This window comes from Cololabis saira, chromosome 9 (genome assembly GCF_033807715.1).
Source record: "Cololabis saira isolate AMF1-May2022 chromosome 9, fColSai1.1, whole genome shotgun sequence".
NCBI lineage: Eukaryota > Metazoa > Chordata > Actinopteri > Beloniformes > Belonidae > Cololabis > Cololabis saira.
This window is the reverse complement of record NC_084595.1, coordinates 26571554-26592178: the sequence shown is the minus strand read 5'-3', so window position 1 is coordinate 26592178 and position 20625 is coordinate 26571554. Positions and strand designations below refer to the sequence as shown.

At 39.8% G+C, this 20625-nt stretch overlaps 1 protein-coding gene across 2 annotated transcripts in view; it reads right to left on the bottom strand.

Annotated features, from left to right (window-relative positions):
- The window catches only part of si:dkey-40c11.2 (drebrin-like protein A), a 35361-nt gene extending 15549 nt beyond the window's left edge, over positions 1-19812 (bottom strand). For both annotated transcript variants that reach the window (XM_061728975.1, XM_061728976.1), the window contains exon 1: positions 19473-19812. In XM_061728975.1, coding sequence (XP_061584959.1) covers positions 19473-19564 — 92 coding nt within the window. In that variant the 5' untranslated portion in view covers positions 19565-19812. The remainder of the gene's footprint in view (positions 1-19472) is intronic.
- Positions 19813-20625: the final 813 nt, after the last annotated feature.

Below are 20625 nucleotides of genomic sequence, written 5' to 3'. Positions count from 1 at the left end.
TGTTGTTCTATTTTCCCAAAGAACAAAGCACACCAAAAGTCAGGCAGTGTGTGAGTGTACTGCAAACACAATAACCATATTGTGTACCCAATCCAGCAAAATGCTGGTCCAGGGTGTGAGGAGGCAGGCCAATAAAGCCCTCTCATTTGTCATTGTGTTGATAATGCTGACAAGTGTTTACTGATTCTCTGTGACCGCACAAAAAAAGTCTTCTCATATCAGATTTTATTAAATATAATGCAAGATGTGGAAACATTATGAACAGCTTTCCAAGATTATGTGAACTTGCTTTGCACCACTGAAATCAATCACATAAGGAGTTGGGCAACAATCTGGTAACAATAACTACAGAAGCAACTCTCTCTCTAGTGGTTGAGAAAAGTTAAAGTCCTTAGTTAAGTAAAACTACCAGCGTAACGCTGAATAAGTACTCCCCAGCCCAGTGGAACAAGAAGTACAAGAGACACATTTGTCCACATGTCCAATAAAAGTGCAGTGATTGTTTGATGGTACAGTTCCATTTTGTCTGTTTTTTTGCATAGGGCAGCATTCATGTATTTCAGAAAAGTGTATTTCTCTCTTCAATGAAGTGGACTAAAATAAACAATAAAATGAGAGAAACGGCCTAAAATAATAAATCAATATGCACATTTTCTACCAGCATTCAAAGTGGAGGCACCAAGCTACATTTGTGGATTGTTGATCCTTAAACGTTCCTAAAGGTTACCATTCACAAGTAAAGGTCACTGTGCCTCTGAGACATAATTGCATGTTCAAATTGTCCACCCACAGGAAACAGGCTTGCACAGGAGGATACAAGGCACTGCGGGACACTCTTTACTCTGCAAAACTCTTTAAACAGTTTTCTTCACTTCAAGACTTTTACAACTTCCATTCCCAAAAAGTTGAGACACTGCTTAAAATGTGAATACAAACAGGATGCAGTGATTTGGACATTTTATAAGCACATATTTTATTCAGATAGAGGATAGACAACATATCAAATATTAAAAATGAAAAAAAAAAGAAAATCCTAAAAAAGGAAGAAGAAAGAAATGTTGTATTTGGTGGCATCAATAGATTGCTCAGGGTAATGTTTATCACCGTGTAGTATTCACTCTTCTTTATTTACATCTAGGAACTATGGAGACCAGTTGCTGGAGTTCTTGGAGAGGAATGCTGTCCCATTTTGAGTGAAATAGGATTAGAGCAGATCAACAGTTCTGGATCTTCTTTGTGTTATTTCATGTTTCGTGATGTGGCAAATGTTTTCATTTGGTTAAAGGTCTGGACTGCAGGCAGGGCAAGTCCACACCCACACTTTTCTACTACAAAGCCATGCTTATGCGATGATAGAGTATGAGCTTGAGCATTGTCTTGCTGAAAGATGCAAGGTCTTCTTTGAAAGATACATTGTCTGAATGGGAGCGGGAGTTGTTGTAAAACTTGTATAAACCTTTCAACAATGATGTGTCCTTCCCAGATGTACACGCAGTCCAGTCAATTGGCAACAATGCACCCTTATACCATCAGAGATGCAGGCTTTTAAACTGAGTGCTGATGACGAGCTGGACGGTCTGTCCCCTTGGTCCTGATGGTTGGTTTCCAATTCCAATTTCAAATATTGGTTTGACTGTAGTTTTCCACATGCACAATTGCTGCAACAAAGACAGTGGCCTTTGTAGATCTTTTCATGTTCACATATACCTTTTTTCTTTCATGTGTAATGTGCTCTTATGGCCCTTTTCCACTAGTACCACCTCAGCTCGGTTCTACCCGCCACGCCCCCGTCTTGCGCTTTTCCACTACGGGCCAAGGCGGGCCGAGACGCGCCAAGCAGATACTTTTTCTGTAACCATTCTGCCGAGGTTCTAACCGGGCTGAGCTGGGACTATTTCTGACGTCACCACCCTCCACGCCACTGATTGGTCGGGGGGCGGGGCCGTCAGACGTTTGAATCAGGAAGCGGGAGTCAGCGCGAGAGCGAATCGCGGCTCGCAGCGATTTTATTATAAATCGCAAAACGTCTGTTTGGTGATCCAACTCTGAGGTGCAGATGTTCATAAACCTGGTGGCTGACGAGAGAATTAAAAAAGGGATGTAGACGGGCTGTTTTACTCTCAGCCGCTCGCGGCTCCAACTGATTTCTCATCTGTGCCGACATGAACAAAGCGGTTGTGCAATCGAGTACGTCACAGCATCTTCACCCCAACCTGCCCACTTCTCACCTGGCTGTGGAAAAACAAACGGGGACAAAACGGGTAGAGGCGGGTAGAGGTGTGACGAGCCGAGTCGGGCTGAGTAAGTACTAGTGGAAAAGCGCCACTAGACAGAGAAAAAGGTGCCTTGTTTTAAGGCAGTGCTAACTGAGGGCCCAAATGTCACCGACATCCGATGATGAGTCCTGGCTTTGTCCCTGGAACACAGGGATTTCTCAATATATCTCTTAATATTTTAATGCTTTAATGTACCGTATATATCAGACAATCAAGGTCTGCCATTTTAGACCGAGAAACAATTAGCTAATGTTCTTTTTTCAGATTGTTGAACCTCTGCCTACCCTTACTAGGAGACTCTCTAAAATGTTTCTTTTACACCCAATCATATCGCAGACCTGTTGCTAATTAGTTTTAAGATTTCCCTCCATTTTCTTTTTTTAGCACCACTTGTTTTTCCAGCCCTTTGTTACCCATGTTCCAGCTTTTCTGAGACCCATTGGTGCCATCAAATTTAACATGAGCTAAAATTTTTAATGAAATTGAACTCACATTCAACATTTCTATTGTCAATAAAATATTGGTAAAATATTGGCATTTTTAACCACATTTCCAAATTTTTGGATGATTTTACAAAATCAACAACTCAAGAACACATCTTTAAAAAAAAAGAATTGGTTTTACTTGTGCTCGTTTGATATTCAAATAAAATCATGTCTATTTGATTACGAACTTTTAGTACTAGGTTTTTGAGCTGATTTGCGTTTCTTTAACACCAATGTATCTCCTAAATTTCCTCTTCTACCAATGTCCGTGTAATTAGATGAAATAGTGTCATGTGTCTGCTACATTTATAGTTACTGTGAGTTACAGTAAGTTGAATAAACGGAAGCCCACTGGCCTAAAGTAAATTGATCTGAAGTGCAGTTTCCTCTGTTCGACAGCCCAATAGCTTCTGACAGCAGTGACCTCTTTATGTGATTGTGAAAACTAATGTTTTGTCTGATTTTCTTTGTTGTCTGTCAGATTCTTATCATTCCTAACAGCTGCTCCTGTTTTATGCTTCCATCCCATTAGGTATTATGTTTTGACATGCCAGTGCCTGCTGCTCCTTCTGTCAGGTATTTTGTCTATTAACGTCTTTGTTTATCTAATGCCCTCTTCCATTGTCAAGAATGAGGGTTCTCTGCTACCACACACCTTGACAGTTTATAATCAGCTTATATCAATGCATTTTAACTATATATGAGGAAAAAAGGAAAATAAGTATATATTTATTGAAATGTAACAACCTACTTCCCCAAAAATTGGGGAGGAACTTCATCACTGGGAACTTCATCAGCTTGTATCATTAACTTGGTTGAAGTGAAAGTGTTCAGCTTATTCCTGCTCTTGGCATCCTTGTACAGTTGTAGGAACTTCAACAAATCTAAATTTGACCATGAGTTTCAGACTGTCAGTGTTTTTGTTTATTTATATATACTGTATATATATATATATATATATATATATATATATATATATACACACACACACATATATCGGGGTGTCAAATTAGCGCGTTAATTGCAATTAATTAATTACAGGCATATTTAGCGCGTTATGTTTTTTTATCGCTTAAAGGAGCTTGAGGCTCCTTTTAAGAAATGAGACTCTCTAGCGCCACCCTTCACCACGACGGCCGTTGGGGGTACTGCAGCCAACAGTGAAGCCGGCACAGGAGAACGGGGAGAACGCGCATGCAGCGTCATGTGACGTCACATCCGCAGCCCAGCGCGGGAAAATCGGGACCGAATTGCAGCACATTTTGCAGCACACAGCCTGTTCAAGGCAAAGGAGAGATACACTAGAGGGCTCATTCTTTTGGGTTTGGAACGCTTCATCTGACATTATTACTAGAAAACTTAAAATGTATACAATTTTTTTCATAAATCTTGCCACAATCCGGCCTCAAGCTCCTTTAATCTATTTTTTTATCTAAATGAAATCTGTGTTTGTGCTTGAGTTGTGGATGGAAAACAACGTTCCGTCACACCTTGAAGTGGACATTGATTGGCTGTCCCTGTGTGTGGGCGTGTTTAGCTACGGCATGGGGAGGAGCGGTGAGTAGGAGAAGTGAAAATGGAAGAGCATGTGTAAGTTGTCGGTCCAGTGAATGGGGAATTTACATTTCTAAAACGCCCCGACGGCACCATTGATAAAGGTAGAGTAAAAAAGGAAAGGACTTTGCTTACCACTGAAGCAGCTCAAGTTCAGCCACATAAACGTAAAGCACCCGGTCGCGAGCGCAGCCGCAGCTAACGTTAGCAGCAACGATGTTAGCATTTTATCAAGCCACAGCAACGCACATGCGCACATCTGTGACCGAGAGGCTGCCGAATGTTCTTGCCAAGTGGATGTAAATGGCTAGGACTTCATCTGTTCAAGTCTGTTAAGAAAAAAAAAAAACTTTATAAAGCCAATTTTTGTTGTTCTATATCAATCTTTGTATCTGCCACAATAATGTAATGAATTCAAAGGAAAAAACCTCAAGTTGAGGGCTTTTTTCAGCAATTTTGAGATGAGATTAAAAAGTGATTAATTGGATTAATTAATTGCAGATCTTAATTAATTAATGGCTCTTATTTTTATCGCTTGACAGCAGGGGAGAACAGGTAATTGCATCCAGTTTTGGGCTTTTAATGTTTAATCAATGAAGATGTTTCACTGCATCACTTGGCTGACGTACAGTACTTTAATTGATATGAGGAAGCAGTCCTGCAGCTCTCACATGAGAGCAGAAGGACTCCTGTATTCTCTAGACAGCAGGCGATTCTATTTGTTGACATGGTCCTTTGAAAAACTGTGTGAAATAAAGCAATGACTTCTTAAAGGCAATGTGGATTTCAAAGAATAAACCATCAGTCTTTCAAAAACTGACTGTAGCCACATATACAATAGTTAGCATGAATGAAGTCAACATCCTAAATAAGAAAAGAACTACTTCAGAACTTACCTGACACTTTCATTTATCTCTCTCTCTCTTTGCAGCACAATACAATGTAAAATACTCCCACAAAGCAGCATTACATTGTACTCTATGTACAGGACAGCGTTAGTCTTTTTCAAACACTAACACAACTGCACCCACCTACATTAATAAATTAAAATGTATTCATTTATAAATTAAACTGAATTAGAATCTATTTTTTGTCAGTAAAGTTGGGCTTAGGAAAGGAAGAGAGGACAGAAGACTCATTTTCTAAAGGATAATTGTTGAAGTCTCTGCCATGTGTCATGGTAATATCACCCACCGTACTGCCACAAGTATTTGTGGGTTTTTTTCACCATGATGCCACCCTGGGAGTTGCATTGAGCCACAAAAGATCCAGCTTCCTACTTTTATTTGTGGGCTTCAGAATGTTTTGTTTGAGAATGAGCAGCACAATAATGACCATGCAGAGCATCTTGGGCTGCATTGTGGTTTTGGAACAATATCAATTTTCACAGGGCTGTCCAGATATGGGAGTGCTTCAGCTGGCAAGTTGAAAATTTAAATGTTTCCACCATATCACCCTTTTCTCAGCCCCAGAGGAGATTTTTTCTACATGGTGGAAGGTCCATGACCGACAAAACCCTTTACCAGGGAAAACCTCCTACAGGCCGTGAAATTATCCTGTGGTGACATTGGCTTAGAGGCTAACCAAGGCCGAATCAAGCACAACAAAGCTTTTCCCCTCCATTGCCTGGTTATGCAAAGCTTGTGAGCTAGAGGAGGTCTTGCGGCCTGACCAAGCAAAAAGACGTGATCCAGATAGAAACGTTTCATAACCTTGATACTATGCAGTGTATTGTATTATGCTGTGCTATATTCTCTTTCAGCCTCTGCTATCTTCACTGTCAGCTAAACAGCTAAACGGCTGATTTGTATTTTTCAATAGTAAGGTGCAAAATGCATTATACCAATAATATATATATATATATATATATATATATATATATATATATATATATATATATATATATATATATATATATCTTTTGATGGGGAGTGATTCTGACATTCCTTGGACTCCCTAAGGACAGAGGTTTTGTTTAATTTGCTCAATTTTTAAAATGGGTGTCAACTTTAAAGAAATCTGCTTTTGCAATTGTCACAAACTGTAAACAAAAGTAAGCTTTGTTGTATGTGCCACATGTTTCATTACTGTACATGCTGTTTGAGTATAGACAGCTTCAGAAGTTGTAAAAGTTTCCCTAACTAAGAGCGCGCGCACACACACACACACACACACACACACACACACACACACACACACACACACACACACACACACACACACACACACACACACACACACACACACACACACACACACACACACAGCAACAGCAGGAAAAACACTCTCATGCCTCTACTCCAGCCCACCTCCAAACCTAGCCAGCTATGACTTCAGAGGAAGGAGAAGGCAAAGGGGCCACCATTCAAGGCAGTTATGGGTGTGAAAAGAGAAAACAATGATGTCATATTTTAAATAAGCAAGATATGTGAGACATAAAATGTCAGTGTCATCCCCAATTAACGCAGCTAGAAACAACCCAAAGAAGTCAAAGGTATCCATGGAGTTTATAAACTCAGACATGAACATACATGCACAGAATGTACTTGAAGCCTAAGCCACGGACAAAAGGATTTGTTTATTTTGGACAAGCAGCCCTTTTAATACATCCCAACATGCTACGCTCTAATTTAAGATTAATATAACAAAAGCAGATGGAGGAGGCCTTGCCGTCACTTATCCAGGCATTCCTCTGCACCATGTTACATGCTGAACCATCTGAGAGTGGTAATATACAGGAAATGCTTCCCTTGTACTGTCATTTCAAAAGAGATTTGGGGAGATTTTTCTTGCCATCCACTTTCATCCAGTTTCCTTGTGTTGTTCCAGGAAATGCAGTTGTGTTTTATTATAAAATAACAAATTTGAAACAAATAATGGCGCTAGAGCCAAGAGCTATTGTTGTAACTCCGGTTAACTCCACTATAGCTTCTCCATCCGCATATTGTTTTGATATGTCCCCATCATTTCTAAATATATTATTCTGACCTACCCCCACCCCCACCCCCCACCCTCACTCTAAATCTTCCAGCACAGAGTACCTCTTTCACAAACAGAAGCAATATATCATTTTTATTTTTTTCTCCCTCGACTCATATCTTTCTATCCTCTGTGTCTCTCTGACAAAAAAGCTCACGGTTCATTTATTCATTCCATTCTAGCAGGAGAGATACAAGTGGCTTTTGGTGGTGCACTCTATAGTAGTTTGATAAAGTGTGCATGAAGAAAAATATATGAGAAAATAGATGAGATTTGGAGCCAATCACAAGGATTCACTGCCCAGGTTAAACTCTCCATCAGCATATGCTCCCTTTCCCCTTCCCTCTCCAGATACTGCACACATATCCCCAACAGTCCCACTAACTCTCAGCCTGACAATGTGTCTAATGTTTGAGCACAGCCGCTTGCTGCATGCTTCAGCTTCTTTTACGCTTATATTTACCATAGACATCTATACCCCTTATTTTTCATAAACCATCGCATCGTATGTTTTTCTTTTTTTTTCCTTTCCCCTCTCAGCTCCCCAATTCTTTACACTCAGCTCAAAGCTAACCCGGGCTCCCATTTCTATTTTTAACTTGTCTCTTCGTCTACCTCTCTGTCTGCGTTGGAGAGAGGGGAGCTCAGAGACGTCCCCACTGCGCAAAACACTCATTTCCTCGCTCCAAACATGGACAAAATAAGTCCTGCAAGACTTGACTGCTGAAAAAGTCATTTTTCCTCCCCCATCAAGTACGTTACTCATACAATGTCCATGGAGCAACCCCAGCGGTGAACACATTCCTGCAACAGTCTGGACTGCAGACACATGTGGAAGTTTATGAGGAACGGTTAGGCATTTGAGAAAGAAGGGAGTAAGAAACTGATGGAATATTAAAAAGGTAAAATGAGACATTTATGGTATTTAAGTTGTGAAAGCCTATGGTATTCTAAGTTTATGAATCACAGTTAACATCTTGACTGGAATTGTGGTGTTTTAAATCCAAAACACGTTGATGCTGCTGTTAGACAGCATTCACACTTTCAATAGAGTGATGTTTTGTATCATACCACTTAGAAAATACACACAATGAAGTCATTAAACTGAAAACCATCCAACCACATTCTCCTGTCCCCTAAACTACTACTACTACTTTTTTTAAGTGATGAACATGGAGGTCAAAATGATGTAACTGTGGAAACCTCTCTGTTACTTAAATACCCTGCAACAGGGCTGACTTGGGTCTCAGGGACAACATATTAAAAAGATGAACAACTAAGATTTGAAAAAAGGGACAATTGTATCAGTGCCCCCTAAAATAGCATTAATATGAACATTGTATACAACACACGGAAACCAAATGTCTGAGAAAGTGTTTGTGGCCTCTTGATGTAAGATGACTTCTTTTAAGAAAGTTGAATTCCTTCTAGAAGTATTGTGACTGATGAAACAGGGTGTAATACCCTGCTGATGTCATTTCTACTGAGGACCATACTCAACAAATACTTGATATGGGATTGAAGTAATGCCATATGAAGAGGGTAGCGCACTGAGGTGCGGTTTTGTTCGTTGTACATTTACCGAAGTATCGTACTTAAGTGCGGTCTAAGGCCCTCAAACTGAACTTGATTTTTTAGATTGAGTGCATCTTTATACAATATTTATCTGGCAACTTTTGTTACTAAACCTTGATCATACACACCCTTTCTGTCCAATCAAGTTCACAGCACTTTCAAAAAGACGGTACATCTCCCACTGAGTGTGGAAACCTGAATTTATATTTACTCAAACTACTTTTGTGTTGAATGCACACATGAAACTGCAGCTTCTACCAAAGTAATTGATGTTCTTCGGCCACCACTGACATAGAATAAGTAAATATTCCATCTTTATATTGTAAAACACACACTGTGAAACTCCAGCTCAGTCTGTGGTGTGTGGTCAGCTCTGTGTGTATGACTGTGTCAAAAGTAAGGCAGGCTCTGAAAAGGCCTTGTGTAAACATCTGGCAGAGGTTTGGGTTATGATGTGATGGTAGTGCGTGCTACACAAAGCTTGAACCAATAGTGTAATCATGCCCAAGTCCAAGTCCACAGCATCTAAGCTGGCAAAACAGACTCCCTGTGTATTCATTATTGGACCCACTCAAGAAATTAATTTGGTTAATGTGTTACATACAGTAGCCTAAAGCTCAAAATTAGATTTAATGAATTATAGCCTTCATAATTCAAGGTTTATTGTCACGTGCACCGTAAGGAAGCACATTTCCCTGCACAATGAAATTCTTTTTTTGCTGTCCACAATGAATGCCAAACCATATAGAATCCACATATAAAATAAGAGAACTGCTAATACACAATCAACCTTGGTATTGTCATGGTTAATAAAACCTTTACTTCTGCAGAGTCAAACATTGTCAACAAGTTATGAGGCTCACCCTTTTTGCTCAGCCCTTAGTCAAAAGAACAAATGAGGATTTTGATGGTTGGGCTAGATCAGGGGTCGGCAACCCAAAATGTTGAAAGAGCCATATTGGACCAAAAACACAAAAAACAAACATGTCTGGAGCCGCAAAAAATGACTGAGTCTTGTATCAGCCTTAGAATTAAGGCAACACATGCTGCATGTTTCTATATTAGTTATAACTGGGGGAAGATGTTTTTTTCATTATGCACTTCGAGAAAAAAGTCAAAATGTTGAGAAAATAGTCTAAATGTTGAGAAAAAAGTCGAAATGTCGAGAAAAAAGTCAAAATGTTGAGAAAAAAGTCAAAATTTCAAGAAAAAAGTTTAAATGTTTAGAAAAAAGTCGAAATGTCAAGATTAATGTTGAAGTACAATCTTGAGAAAAAAGTTGAAATGTCGAGAATAAAAAGGAAAGGAAAAAGGAAGAAAAAAAGAGAAAAAAAGGAAAAAGAGAAGAAAAAAGAAAAAAAGGAAAATAAGAAAAAAAGAAGAAAAAAAGAAATAAAAAGAGAAAAAAACAAGAAAAAACGAAGAAAAAAAGGAAGAAAAAAAGAAGAAAAAAAGGAAAAAAAAAGAAAAAAAAGGAAAAAAAAGGTCAAACATTTTTGAAAAAGCTCCAGGAGCCACTAGGGCGGCACTAAAGAGCCGCATGCGGCTCTAGAGCAGCGGGTTGCCGACCCCTGGGCTAGATCCTCCTGGATTAAAAACAATGATCTTGTACTAACTGAAGGTTGGTAAATGTGATAACCATCCCAACTATGGGTGTCAATGTGAAAACTGCAGAACCTAAAAGAAAATCAGGTTCACTGTTTGGGATGTGGGTGGCCAGGACCAGATCAGACCTCCCTGGAAACATAACTTCCCAAACACAGAGGAGCTCATCTTAGTAGTAGAGAGTAATGACAGAGAAAGCGTGGCTACGACTAAAGACATTGCTGGAAGCTAGAAAAGGCCATTTTGCTCAAATTTGCCTCATCAGTCACAGAACTGACAAACAAATTTGGCCTGAATTAAAACACTAAAGGACATAACACGCCTTGAGTAGCAAATATTATTGTATCTTCAATGCAGCAATAAAGCAATGACGTGTATTTTGCAGTGATGGTGGAGCAATGCTCACGTTGTTAATGCATTATGTTTAAGTCCCTTTTTAACATCAGCAGACCAGATTGGAAGTAAACTGTAAGTGGCGTTGCCTGTTTGACTCAAAAAATGATTTGCTGAGATCCACCCTGTGAGTAACACTGACAGATCTGTGTAACATTTGACAGGGCGGAGAGCAAAATCAGGCTCCCCTGGAGAGTATTACAGACCACTAAAGCTATTCGGTCTGCAGAGAATGGTAAATAGTGGGAGAAATGATAGGAGGGAAGGAGCGGAGGAGAAAATTACCATAGAACAGAAAGTGTATCAGAACTGAACGTAGGAAAGCTTGGGTAAAAAGGTAAACAACAGATTCCATACAGTATCAGGCAGTGAGGGGTGAGGGAGTGAAGGGGCAGAGTGGACTGGTTGGAATGCTGAAAGGAGGAGGGGAGGGAAGAAAATCTCTGTTCTCAGCAGAAGACAGAGCCAGAGACGTTTAGAATATGACAAACTAAACAAACAAGTAATTAAATCTGTGCCAAGGACCAGTAAGAAAAAACAGCCCTCCCTGTGTTGAGGCAGATGGAAAAGAGTGGGGGACGGACAAAGAGGACAAAGAGGGACAAAAGTAAGCTATTATGTTGTAGATGTCAATTCCAAAAGTCCTAAAACAACCAACGTAAAGCAAATACAGACAAAGCACACCCTTTAAATTATGACCAGGGCAAGGCACAGATGGACAGCAGTACAAACCAAGTTATCAGGTGATGAGACGTCACCTGGACAACAGTTGTTCTCATGTTACAGCGCTGCAATAACTCACAGATAATGCTAAACAGTCGTTGTGCAAGCACAGCTACACACCCTCTAACTGCTTACTGTATATGCCCTTTCTTGTCTTTGTAAAATAATCTTTACCCGCAAGAAAAGTGTGTCAGTGTAGTGTAGAATCATCAGTCTGTCAGTTTTAGTATACTGTAGCTCAAGATGCAATACGAGAATGTTATTTAAAGAAATACATGGACAGTATCCCTTTCCCCAGCAAATGGTGCACATCAGTTCAGTATACCACGTCAACATAAATCTATAAACTTCCCTTTCACACACCTCCACCCCACCCTTCAGTGTATGTGACATTTGCGGGAACTAACACAACGGAAGTGTGTCTGTTTACTTTCAAACGTACACCTCATCACTAACTGTACATGTGTAGCTTTAACTTAATTTCATGTTTGCTTAAACTGGGACATTTTCTAGGATGCAGCATTTCAAGTGACTAAGGTTTTGATAACTTGGATTTATTTTGGTGTTGTTTTTTTAAGAATATGTACTGTATAAGTTCCCCCATGTGTTGCATATGTATTCTGTGCACTGAAAGAAACTCCTAATGTTTTCAGTTATGTTCAATTTGCCTACCAATTAAGAGATGACAATAATAGCTTTAAGCAAAACATGCTGAAATTGCTCTTTAGGGCTTCATACATCAAACTTACCGTCATGAAGGAGTGGGCATAAAAAGTGATGGGGCACATTGGGGGAAGAAGGGATACATTCAGGCTTGAGAAAAACTACTAAACAGTTCACAGTGGGAAAAACAATGAAAAGCACCAGGGGATGTGGGCTGGTATAAATGGGTTGGCTCACAATGGGAACCAGGCAGATTGTATGAGAGGTTTCCAAGGGGGCAAAGGAATATGTGCTTAGTGTTTTGGTGATTATACAACAGAGCTGTTGGGTGCCCCTATGTGGTAAATTGTTACATGATTTGTTCAGGGAGGAGAGGAGAGGGGAGACTAATGATAAATTCTCTAAAATCACAGCCCAGTGGGATCACTCTGGCATTTCCTGTGTATTACTGTCTCACACACAAACACATACACAGCATCTCCTCACCGTATCACAGTAATCATGGGACCAGTAAAATCACCATGGCATCTTATCTTGTGACATTTCCTTCAATTAAACAGTGCAAACTCTCAAGTATGTCACTTAGGCTCATCTGAGTCATCTCCTCTGCTTTGATCTTTTACTCAGTCCTCTTCACCATCACCTGTCCTCTCATCATTTGTCGATTTTACTAAGCAAAAACTTCTTGTCCAAATCACCCTGCTGAAGTTGTCTCCAATTCACTGCAGTTGTCTCCTCTTTCTTCTCACATCTCATCTTGGTATTCTACTGTATTTCTTATCAAGTGTACTTCCGTTTACATTCATTTTCAGTCTTCCCAGCCTTTCCCGGTCCCTTTCCACTAATCTCCCTCAGTTCATTCAGTCCCTCTTGACAAACAACCTAGGTTTCTCAGCCGAGTCGTCAGGACAACACAGGCCCCTGAACTCTCCACAAGTACCAACAGCTGAATCCCACCACCAGCCAGTGAACAAATATGACAGGAGGGCCAACTGAAGTTCTCAGCCCAGGCCTTGGATTGTGTTACTTGGCTGCAATATGTTAAGTAACCCTGGGAATGTCATAATAACCAAGGAGCTGTTTCGTAACCACGATAAAGTAGGAACAATTGTTAAAGTAACTCAGAAAGGAAAGCATGTGATACCTCCTGGTGTTAAAACAACTATAGGAATGATAAAGGAGGGTGTCTTTACCGAACTGTCCTCGTGTCTGTATGATATTTGCATAACTGCCCAATAGAGAAGGTGAAGCTGATGTCACACCCTGCTGAATTTTGGGTGGTTGGGTTTGTTGACGGGAAATATTCTATGGATTTGTCTAGAACCAAAACTGTCAGCAACATACAGAAACATACTTTTACACCTAATAAAAAAAATAATTAAAAAAAACGTAACTCTAAAAACAAGACTCAAAACATTTCAACTCAACATAACAAAGTTATAAATACATATTTCTGTTGTAAGTTGGCAAAAAAATAAAAAGATTCAAACAAGTTCCAAGATTAAAAACATCTCTTTATTAAAATATAGAGATAAAATATAAATATATACCTACTGAAAACTCCATGAAATGAACACACAGTAGTATCTGCTATATTTGGATTCATTTATAAAAGGGAACAAAAGCTGGTGGCAGACTTTGAAAGCAATCACTGGTAAACTATGTGAAACAGAGTGTGGATCTATAATGTTTATTTTGAAGTTTGACAGAGCAGTTTGATGTCTTTGTAATATCCATTTTTTTCTTCCTTTTTCCTTTTATTTTTCCCCCTTCCCCACAAATATTACTAGTTTGACTATTTTTTAGCCAATATAAGCAAACAAGGTAACATCAGCGGAGGACACAGATAATGGGATATTGTTCCTCACAAGATGATGCTCCTGCCTCAACATGCATACTGACATGACGTACCATTGCAAATTTATTAAGAACTCTGGCTCCAATGAATTGCCAGTAATATCAGAACAGGAATCATGATCACACTGTCTTCTGTGGTTGTGCACTAAGCCTATGACAATAAAATGACAAAGGGAGGCGACATGTCCTAACTAGCTTTCCAGATGCCTAACCAACACCTCAGAACTTGACTGTGTGTTTGAAATGCACCAGTTCACAGTTCTGGCTCCAGAGCAGGAATGGTGCACAAACGAGAACCAAAGGGGTTTGTTGGTAAAAATGATGCACGCATCTTACCGTAGGATTTAGTCTAAGCACAGCAACAATATTATCACACTCTGACATCTGCAACATTAAAAACAGCAGACTCACTAAAACAACATGATTTTCCTCAACTTTATGACATCGCCTTGGTAATGGCGCTCCAGTCAGGGCTCATTAAGTAAAATAAACAAGAAAGTTATTTATGTAGCTTCTATTTTCTGTAGCATTTGCAAAAATAAGAGGGAAAAAAATCAAGTTCCTCAAAGTTTTCAGTGTCTTCTTTTTAAATGGAGAAACAATAACTATTTGTCGCGTCTTCCACTGTAGCCATGAAAAGGACAGATTATCAGTGGAAACACTGTGTAAGGGCATTCTGCAATTAGATCAGCACAACACTTGAGCAAACAAAGGGAGGATTTGATGGAAAGGTCAGGTGTAAGGAGGAATGGCACGACAATCTTTACATAAAGCTTCAACTACAGCAGGATCAGAGACATCCTGCTGGATACAATATCTTTTGTTGGGGAATCAGCTTTTAATTTCAACCCCCAATAGCCATTTGACACCGACAGGAATAACAGCACAGGAGCGCCATGAAATCATGAAACTTTAATTCCCAAATGTTTGCACCTTCTGTGTGGCAGCCACACATGCGACCTTTTGCTCCCCCCCAAACTACACATTCACTACAACCATCTAGTCATGTCTCATCATGCTTACAACCCGCTATTACCTTCCAGCTTCACGGTGAGCACCTTAATGAATCTAAACAATATTTAAAAGGGTTGTAAGCAGTTGTTAGGTGATAACTTCTAAAATCATTCTCTAACTTCATCTAAACAGGTACATAAGATAACAGCTATTATGGCTAGATTATCATCATTTTCCAACGTGCCACCCACAAACTTGTTCACACAGGCAGCAAGGCAAGCGGAGGGTTCTGCAGAAGGCACAACCTCCTCAGGTGCAGCACAATATCTTTTCATCTTGTCCCATTGGACATCTTTCCTGGGCATTTCCCTTCTTAATATCTACCTAGGGCTGGAGCAAGTGCTGATCAATGCCACATAGACAGCTCCTGCAAGATACTGCACAGGAAGCAGATACAAAGTCAAAGAATGGACTCAGCATCAGTTCAATGTGCACACTCTTTGACTTCCCATTTACTGTACAATACTATTTATCTCAAAGATCAATAAAAACATGTCCTGTTAACTTGATAACACCCCTTTGTGCCGACTTTGAAGCTTAGCCCTTAACATTATGGCTAGAAAAACCAACTTGCGTAGTTTCCTTTAGTGGGATTTTTTTGTAAGTTCATCACTGGGATTTATTTCAACAAAGACAGTTATGGTTACCTTTACCAAGCTGGATGGGGATTATGCAACAGCCTCAGTGTGTGTGTGTGTGTGTGTGTGTGTGTGTGTGTGTGTGTGTGTGTGTGTGTGTGTGTGTGTGTGTGTGTGTGTGTGTGTGTGTGTGTGTGTGTGTGTGTGTGTGTGTGTGTGTGTGTGTGTGTGTGTGTGGAACGGAGCGAAAAGCAGAACTTGTGTAAGGAAGTTCCAACAATGTGTAGTTCAGTGATGTAAGTGTTATCTATTTGATAGCTATAGACAGGAAAATCACTAGGTGTACACACACACACACACATACACACACACAAGGTTCACATTTGATCTTCCTCCTAGCCATCCTCCCTCCACACCCACAAGTGTGCTCCATCTAATAAGTAACTTTAGACTGAGCGACTTTTCAGTTAATCATGCACAAGCCTGCAGAAATTCTAGCAAGTAGGAGCAACACAAACACCTCAGGCCTGTGCTGAAATAGAGAAATAAAAGACCCTTCATTTATCATTAACTGGAGGGTTGACGATTTGAAAAAAAAAAAAATGAAGAAAATGATGATTAAGTCATACATAATAATTCAGTTTGGGAGGTTATATACTGCTTGGCTCGTATCATTTTACTGTGAGAGACTACTTTAAATGCAAAATAATTTTATGGACCATTATCTTTTACACAGTATTACTAACTAAGTCAAGTCAAGGCCTTTATCATAGGAGGTGAAATATATCAAAGTCTCTATTTAAACACTGAATCAAGAAAAAATCAGACTGTTAATATTACGTCAAAATACATGCTCTCCGTTTCTACCTGACTGCAATAACCTCCAGCAACACTCTCCAAAAATGTGCAACGAGGTATCAAAGATTGCTCGAGAAATGGGTTATTGTTGTGTTCAAGTCAGCAGGACCCACTGATTTCTCCATACAGTCCACATTCATTATCATGAGTTGCTCTACAAGTCAATAGAAAATCTTATCTGATGTGCTTTGCAAAGCTTGAAACAATAACATTCTTATACACCCACCCAAAGACAAAAAACCATTGGTTAATCTGTTCTTATCTGTATGGCACCTAGAGGAAGAAACACCTGGAAATGGATGGCGCTTTATTTATGTTTAAATTCTGACAGAAGAATGACTTGTACTCTTTGTTTCATACAAATGCAATCAAAAAGACAAATGATGCAAATCACAGCTTGATTTCTTAGAAGTAAGTATCCATCCTGGTGTTGGACTGTTAGGAAACCTCCAAAGCTTCATGCAGAGCTTAATGAAGTATGCATTGAAACTACTTCTCTTTTCTTCAGAGTTGCACCTACCAAGGCTCTGTTTCCTATTCAGAAAACAAGGTCAATAGATAGTATACACAAGGACCTCAAGGCCACAAAGTGGGGGTGGGATCATTCAACAAAACAAGACTCCGACCCCAGTTCATGCAAACTCCTGAACGCCTTCAGCTTAATTGTCTCTGCAGAACCCATATGCACATCCAGAGACAAATATTGTGTACACTTGCGCACAAAAATTCTTTCTAAAACCTCCACACACATTGGGCAATGACCCTGCGTCAGTAGCTTGTCTTTCCTTAGCCCCTACTCCCACTCCATTCAATCTCAGCAGGGCTATTTAGCTTTCTAGAACTGATCTCTCTCTCCCTCGCTCTCTTATTTTCTTTTTCCCTTCCTGTGTTGGCTAAGATCAATCAAAGATGAATGTGTTGTACACAGACAAACACTCTCAAACAAGGACTGGATTATTTAGGTATCATTATTGAGCTGCTGCTATGGCACAAAATCTCCATAGCAATTCAGAAAATGATTTTTTTTCAAACACAGAAAACAATCGGCCCAGACAGAGAACTTCTTCCATCCTACTCATGAAGATTTCAGTGTGTCGAAAAGGTTAATGCACTCTGTTCTGAAGCTCCTTTCCTGAATGACGTTACTGTAGCAAAAATTTAAACCAGGAAGAAAGCAGAAAGAAGGCAGAGAAGCGCTGCCGAAGAGGTTTGAGAGGACGACCAGAATGAAATACAGAGAGGCATAATCAGTATTACACTTCTGTACAAGTGCATGCATGACCTTGGTCCTTGGTCTGTGTTTTACTTAACTTTTAACTGAACAGATTATTGAGAGGGGTTGTGCTACAGTCAACTGTTCCTGTATGTGTGTAGTAATAGTAATGACATATTTTTTACTGGAGATGGTAATGAAACACACATGGGAATAGAAGGAAACTCGAAAAGAAAAATAAGGAGAAGGTAGACTGAAATTGTTTGGAAAAGACTGATGCATCACCATAGTGACAGACCACCCAAATCCTGTGACAAAGGAAGGAACTGAATCGGCTGTCTTGTCCTCAGGTTACATTACATGGTGTCATTTCCCAGTACTGTATATTGTAGACAATTTCATGTTTCCATTTGTAATATGAGAAGAAGAATAAGAATACTTTAGCTTTAAACCTAAACCAGTTGTTATGTGTAAACACTTGCCTATATTTGTTCACAATTACACCTAAATTATAATGTGAACGCTGGTTGGTCATTTTTAACTCAACATCGGCTTGACTGCTCGATATTCCTCCCCTTACAGCTTCCATTTATTACAGACATCTTAAAGGGGACCTATTATGAAAAACACGTTTTTTCTTGCTTTAACATATTTTCTCATTTCAACTAACTGGATCAGCCGTTCCTCATCCATGACTGTTTCCTACAGCGCTTTCAACCGGCTTTCAACGCGAGCGACAGGAAGAAAATAGAAGCAGGGCGTCCGACAAATGTTCAGCTCAAAACGGCGTGATTTTGTCACTGACGCTCGCTCGCATCGCATGCAGTTAGGACACGGTGTAAGGACACGGTGAACTCTGCCGGCCGGAGCTTCCGCCATTTTTTCGTAGCGGTGTATCACGTCATCGCGTCAGGCAGCCAATCAGCACAGTGCCTCATTATCACAGCCTCCCCGTCCACTCAGAATCCCTCATAGAGAAGGAGGTTAGAGAATGAGTTGATAAAGACATGGTTTAGAGGCTGAATTTCTAATTTATTTAGCAAAAACAATCAAAAGCTTGTTTTTAAGACATTCATGGCCTGTTTAAAATAGGTATTAGATGCCATAATAGGTCCCCTTTAATTCGTCATGTTAATAATTGGCACTGGTTATATGGATGGCATTTACGCATGCGATGCACTCTGTCAAATTAAAGAACCTCTATTTAAAAAAAAACAAACAACCCTGTCAGGGATCATCAAACACGATCCGATGACAGCACCCGCACCTTTTGGTGGAGAATAACCAAAGCCAGGGAGCGCAGTGCGCTGATGAGGCTCCGGGCCGTCAGCCAGCTGCTGCATGCGCTCCAGCCGTTTGCGTGCGTCACGTCAGGACAAAGTCAATGCATCATCTTGCCACTAAACTGCGTATACAAGCATTGGTCACTGCGGGACTTGTAGTCAAGTTTGCGTGCAGCCTTTGTGTTGGCTACTTCTACGTGCCTGGGTGGATTAATTCAACTCAATCCTCCGATTACGCAACCGCCGCTGTGGCTGCGGCCGTTACTCATTCCCGCAAGAAACAATGGAAAAGTTTCATGAAAGTCCTTCATCTCGCTTGCTTTTCCTAGCCCAGTTGTACATTACATTTTTTTATGGAATAGAAAAAGACTAATCACCTAGGCTAAGGCAGATAGATGCAAGTGTGTTCATGTTACCAGTTGGTGGAGGAGCGAGGGTTGAGGATGTCCTCCTTGGCCATGAGCAGCGACAGGCTGTAGGTGTCAAGGTTGACCTTTTGCTTGCTCATTGTGGCAAAAAAAAGTTCCCAGACCACTCCCGCAGCTTCTGTGTTCACGGATCCCGATGCTTTTGTTGGGGTCGGAGTATCTGCTGGAAATTGGCCACAGTGGAGTGTGTGATGGTCGGCCAGGAAACCTGCACCAGAGGGATACAGGTATTCATGCAACGTAGTTCCGAAGTGGAGCGATCCGTGCAGGCGCTGCGCACTCACAGCGTGGAGAAGACGTGACTGCGCTCCGGTCTTTGTGCAGCGGGGCAGGAGAAGTTTGCAGTGAAAAGCCCCACCTCCCGTTGAGAGAGTGGAAAGCATAATGACTTCACTGGCTGGGTCACTTTAGAGGAAAGGTGTTCACAGAGCTACAAAAAAACAACAACAAAAAAAAACTGCAACACGCGCAGATAATACATAGATATAAGCTATGAATAATAAAAAAAAAACAACTTGTAACTCCGTCTGATATTCATTACTTTTCTATAAAAGAGGACTCATTGCATCACAGTACCATGCAGATGCTAATAAGTAAAAGTAGAAGATGCGTGAAGAAGATTACTGATGGACAAGCTTTATTTGCAAAAAAAAAAAGAAATTACAACAAGGAAACGAATACACTGTTCAAAGAAAACATTACAAAAAGTTTCCAATATACAAATAACATCTAGACCGAAAAAGGTGTAGGCTGAAGCAAAGCTTATTCATATACCCTCAAAAGGATTATTTAAAGTAATAAAATAAAAGCAAGAAGTAAGAGATAAGACTACAAAACAAATTGCCTCTATGGGGATAACAAAGATTCCTCAAGAAATAAGAAAGAAAGAAAAAAAAGGTGCAGTCTACATGTTTCCTTCATCCTTGAATAATCAAATCAAATCACCAATTAAATGAATACCTAAATCAACATAGTAAGCATCACCACTCATTACTTTGGTAGAGAGAAATCATCCTTCTTTTCAATATCATCATCAATTTCATATATATATATATATATATATATATATATATATATATATATATATATATATATATATATATATATATATATATATATATATAGGAATTGCTGGTGTTTT